At 39.4% G+C, this 5,240-nt stretch overlaps 1 protein-coding gene across 1 annotated transcript; it reads left to right on the plus strand.

Moving 5' to 3' along the window:
* Window positions 1-816: 816 nt before the first annotated feature.
* On the plus strand, window positions 817-4,824 carry LOC141644215 (HIPL1 protein-like). Its single transcript, XM_074453685.1, has 6 exons — window positions 817-1,243; window positions 1,337-1,494; window positions 2,309-3,124; window positions 3,208-3,424; window positions 3,720-4,140; window positions 4,331-4,824. Exons 1-6 carry the CDS (start codon window positions 1,156-1,158, stop codon window positions 4,737-4,739), a joined length of 2,109 nt encoding a protein of 702 aa, XP_074309786.1. The 5' UTR covers window positions 817-1,155; the 3' UTR covers window positions 4,740-4,824.
* The last annotated feature ends 416 nt before the right edge of the window (window positions 4,825-5,240 follow it).

Below are 5,240 nucleotides of genomic sequence, written 5' to 3' on the forward strand. Positions count from 1 at the left end.
GGGGCAAAAATGAAGCGCCCCACTAGCATTTGTGTGAGAGAGAGGTGACCCGTCACTCGTGACGAATAGTGTCTGTCACAAATTGTAATTGTAATTGTAGTTGGGTGTGTTACACTACACCCGCACTTACCACAACTTGTTTCTCTATTTTACACCAAAATTTTGTCTTTGAACAACATTTCTTTTTATTTTCTTAACTACCTCAACGCACTATTTAGGTTGTTTGTATTAATCTTGTATGTGCACTCGCTGATATAGAGAATATAAAAATCGCCAAGAATATAAAAATTTATAAAATATAATAGGATAAAAATCACGTTATAACTATTTTCTCCAAAGAAGTTGAAGTCTATCAATATGTTCATCAACATAACCTGTTATCTCGAGTTCAAGTTATAATAAAAGTTCTGCTTCCTTATCCAAGTGATCTTGCTCGACTCGAATAATGACTAAATTCACAAATTCTTGTTTTAGACGGTCTCTTTTCGTCTGAAGCTTCAACGGGCATATGTGACCCTTTTATGGTTAAATGTAACTACAATAGTATAACCAGTTTTACCGTTTATGGTAACTTGTTTTTCAATAGTAGTTACATTTAGCTGTAAAATGGTTATAAAATATTGTCTTATTATTTCAGACCAAAATAGTCCGTTTGAATCATGACCAATTGGACCAAATTATATGGGAGGTAATTGGGAGCAATGTATAAGAGTTTGTGTGGAACATTTTACTGCTAGTTTCATTTTCAAACCAAGTGGATCTTAGTGCGTAGGGTCAATCTAGTCTTTATTGACTTAAATCTCAACCAAAAGGATCACAACACAATAATTGTCAAATAATTAATACTGTATAAGAAAGGAAATGTCAAAAGTGTTTACACATTACTGAACCTGTGACTGTGAGTCTTCTTTAACACCTATCATCAGTCGAGGACCTTAGTTATGTCGGGTTGAACTCCTGTTTCTACTGATTTTCACACACGAATTCAATAATTTAGAAGACGGACCCGTTATTGTTTACACTATCCGTCACTGCTGACCACATAGTTGACATTTGAAAGTTTTCATATAACCAGGAGACAGTATATAGTCTCAACAATACATATTTTCAGTTGGTAAAAAGCTTCTTAGTTTCCCAACTCTTAAGGGAAACAAAATGGTTGGTTTTCCTGCAATTTTTCTTCTGTTTCATGGACTGCTTCTCCTTCAGCATTCGTCTTCGCTTCCCTTATGTACTGACATGAGTAAGCCTTCTATCCCGGTTCATTTTCTGCGTGTTTTCGCTTCCCTTATGTACTGACCCCTTATGTAATGTTTCTGTTTTGGTTTCGAAATAGGGGCACCAATGAAAAGAAACTCATCACTAGGATTCTGCGAGTACAGTGGAAGTGTGTGTTGCGACTCGATTAAAGATAAACAGCTGCACAATCAATTTGTAGGCATGAACATCTCTGATCACACCTGTGCTTCCCTTCTCAAATCTGTTCTTTGCGCGGTAAGCTCCTTTAACAGCTTGACAGTACACGTTTAGGATTACGGAAAATGCACGCGGTGCCCTTGAACTTTGATGTTTTGCCCGAAATACCCAAATTTTTTATCCGAATAACTTTAAGAGGCTGTAACTCGTGTTTACCAGTTCAGAAAGTGACGATTTTTTTTTTTTTCAAATTGATTATCTTTTCAAAAACTTCTAGTCACGGGATCCAAATACGACAATTTATTTTTCAAATCGTAGTTCTCGTAAAGATAATCGATTTGGAAAAAAATATCATCACTTTCTGAACTCGTAGACACGAAATATAGCCTCTTTAAGTTTTCCGGAACAAAACATTGGGTATTTCAGGCAAAATTCGAAAATTCAAGGACACCGCGTGCATTTTTCATAAACTTTGTGTTTCTTTTGCTAGTCAGAAAGTGATTCCAATGAGCTTTCTAAATTCGTATATAAATTAGTTTGTGATAGGAAGGCCTCAACCATCACCTTAAGGTTTTGGTTGAGATGGTTCATCTATCATGGTATCAGAACCAATCTGACCATAGGTCACGAGTATGGTCACGGGTTCGAATCCTGCCAACCTCAAAACTCCTCAAAAAAAACTCTCGAAGTGGAATTCTAGCACACGGTATGGGGGAGCCGTTGCACAACTAACCACTCTTCAAGCCCAATGGGCATTTGAGTGAGGGAGCGTAATAGGAATAAGTAATACAGAAATGCTGACTGTTATAGATGCGAGTATGCTACTGTAAATTAATCCGTATGTAATTGTTCAAGAAATTCATCAAAAAGAAGAGATATTGGTCATTTGCAGGCATGTGATCCCTTTGCAGCAGAGCTTTTCAAGACAGAAACAGGCGATCAGCAGCAGCGACCAGTACCATTACTTTGTAACTCAACTAATTCAGGAGGCCGAGGCTCATCTTCATCAAAACAATCAACATCAAATTTCTGTTCAGTATTATGGAACACTTGCAAAGACGAAACAATCATGAATTCACCTTTTGCACCTTCCTTACGAGGTCGTGCAGGAGTATCACCAGTCACTTCCAACTCGACCACTTTAGCCAATCTTTGGCAGTCAGAAAACACTTTCTGTAATGCCTTTGGCACTTCGTCTAGAAACGATTCCATTTGCTTCAACGGTGAACCAGTTGAACTCGGAAATAACACAGAAGCCGATGTTTCACCAAAAGGGCTGTGTTTAGAGAAGATTGGCAGTGAGAGCTACATCAACATGGTTCCGCACCCAGATGGTTCAAACCGCGCCTTTTTCTCTAATTTACCCGGGAAAATATGGCTGGCCTCAATACCCGAGCAGGATTCAGAACAGAAACTTGATGTGGATGAATCAGACCCGTTTGTCGACTTAACAGATGAAGTCCTATTTGATACAACATTCGGCATGCTTGGAATGGCCTTCCACCCGGATTTTGCTCATAACGGACGCTTCTTTGCGTCCTACAATTGCGACCGTCTGAAATCACCTTCATGTGCTGGGAGATGTGCTTGTAACTCTGATGTTAACTGTGATCCTTCCAAATTCAATTCTTCAGGCAGTAGCGCTCCCTGCCAATATCAAAGTGTTATTGCAGAGTTCACAGATAACGGTACCTCGTCCAATCCTTCGGTAATCATCTTCACCCTGTCTATTTGTAACCAATTAGCCAATGTGAATACAGTCTGCTAACGACTAATTTCCTGTCCCTGCAGGAGCCACGTGGAAAACCGACAGAGGTGAGAAGGATCTTCACCATGGGCTTACCTTACACAAATGATCACGGTGGCCAAATTATCTTTGGGCCTGACGATGGTTACTTGTACGTCATGATGGGAGATGGTGGAGGACGAGGCGATCCCTATAACTTTGCACAGAATAAGAAATCAATATTAGGGAAGATTTTGAGACTTGATGTTGATAACCTTCCAAGTAAGCATTTTTATATATTTTTTTTTTTTGATGACGAGAGGGTTGAGTCCCCTGGCCCCCTGCATTCCCGTACCACCACATGGACCATGTAAGCCATCCCCTTCGGGAGCTGCAGTGGTCAAGTGATCATCGACCCAGCTGGTAGTTAAACCCGGGGCCACTCAAGTCCTGCATTTCTACAAGCTTCAAGGTTTAACCCGGCTACCACTGGACTAACACCACCTGCTTAGCATTTTTATACTTGATACGGAGTAAGTGTAAGTGTTGCGGTAATAACTAGTCCGTATATATGCAGGTGAAAAAGAAATTAAAGATTTAGGTCTATGGGGACACTATACCATTCCTCGAGATAATCCGTATGCAGAAGACAAGGACTTAGCTCAAGAAATATGGGCTATGGGATTCCGGAACCCCTGGCGTTGCAGCTTTGATGCAGACAGGCATTCTTATTTCGTCTGTGCAGATGTCGGCCAGGATCAATATGAAGAAGTGGATGTTGTCACGAAAGGTGGAAACTATGGGTGGAATACGTTTGAAGGACCCATTTTGTCTAGTCCTAGAAAACCGTCTGCAGTGAATGATTCTCTGGTAACCGAAGATTTGATCTTTCCGGTAGCAGGTTATACTCATAAACAAGTCAGCAACAAAATTGGTTCTGCAGCAATTTCTGGAGGGTTTTTCTATCGGTCTCAAACCGACCCATGCATGTCTGGCAGGTGAGTTTTGCAGCAGCAGTCCTCATCTACCCAGACTTCATAAATCATATTTCCTCTGTTCCATTGAATTGTTTACGTTTTTCAAAAGTAAACAATTCAATGGAACAGAGGCTGAATTGCTTACGTTTTTCAAAATTTTGAAAAACGTAAACAATTCAATGGAACAGATGAAATGACATAAATTTTTCAGGTACTTGTATGGAGATCTTTATGCAAGCAACATATGGACAGCAATTGAGAACCCGGAAAACAGTGGAAATTTCAGCTCAGATGCTTTACCTTTCAGCTGTGCACATGACTCACCAATGCCTTGTGGCGCTGTCCCAGGAACAACCCTGCCAGCATTAGGCTACATATACTCCTTTGCGCAGGATAACAACAAAGACATATTCATTCTCGCTAGCTCGGGGGTTTACAGAGTTGTTCGTCCAAGTCGCTGCAACTACGCCTGCTCAAAGGAAATCGTGAGGCCTGCCAGAGGTCCTAGTCCAAGTCCATCGTCTCCTCCGAGCAATGCACAATCTATTAAACTTCAAAAAGAGTTGATTTTCATGTTTTTTTTCTTGTTACTCGAGTGCCTATACATCTGGAACAATTGAGTTGCAACATTTATTGTTATGATTCAACGTTTCCATAAGAGACTTTTATTTAACATCGTCTATATAGACGGTCTCTTTTATTTAACTCCTCAGTTATAGACGGACTCTTTTTCTAAACTGTTTATTATTGATGTCGAAGAGCGCTTTTCCTCTGTCACAAATTTTGCAATCAATTTCTTGGAAGTATAATTCTGAAATGTTTTCCAAGTCTAATTTATTTGCTTTCGGTTATAAGTCTTCGTTATCGGCTTGCTTTCACTCTTTATCGGTCAGAATTTGGATGGTTACTTTGTTAGTGTGGTAGTATCTTCAACTTGAGTAGGTCTGCTGAGAGACGATTTCTCAATAAATTTATTGAGAAACTATTTTACAATTTTAATTAAAAGTGGTACTGAAGGTAATAAAATAGTTACAAATCATGATTATAGATAAAATGTGTACATTTATTATGTAATTAGGTACGAAATTACTATGTCACGATCAACAATAAAAAGGGTCACC

Source organism: Silene latifolia, chromosome 2 (assembly GCF_048544455.1).
Source record: "Silene latifolia isolate original U9 population chromosome 2, ASM4854445v1, whole genome shotgun sequence".
Taxonomy (NCBI): domain Eukaryota; kingdom Viridiplantae; phylum Streptophyta; class Magnoliopsida; order Caryophyllales; family Caryophyllaceae; genus Silene; species Silene latifolia.

Coding starts and splice junctions, on each gene's coding strand:
- LOC141644215 (XM_074453685.1), top strand. CDS start 1,156: ATGGTTGGTTTTCCTGCAATTTTTCTTCTGTTTCATGGACTGCTTCTC. Junction 1,495..2,308: donor TCAAATCTGTTCTTTGCGCG/GTAAGCTCCTTT, acceptor GGTCATTTGCAG/GCATGTGATCCCTTTGCAGC. Junction 4,141..4,330: donor GACCCATGCATGTCTGGCAG/GTGAGTTTTGCA, acceptor TAAATTTTTCAG/GTACTTGTATGGAGATCTTT.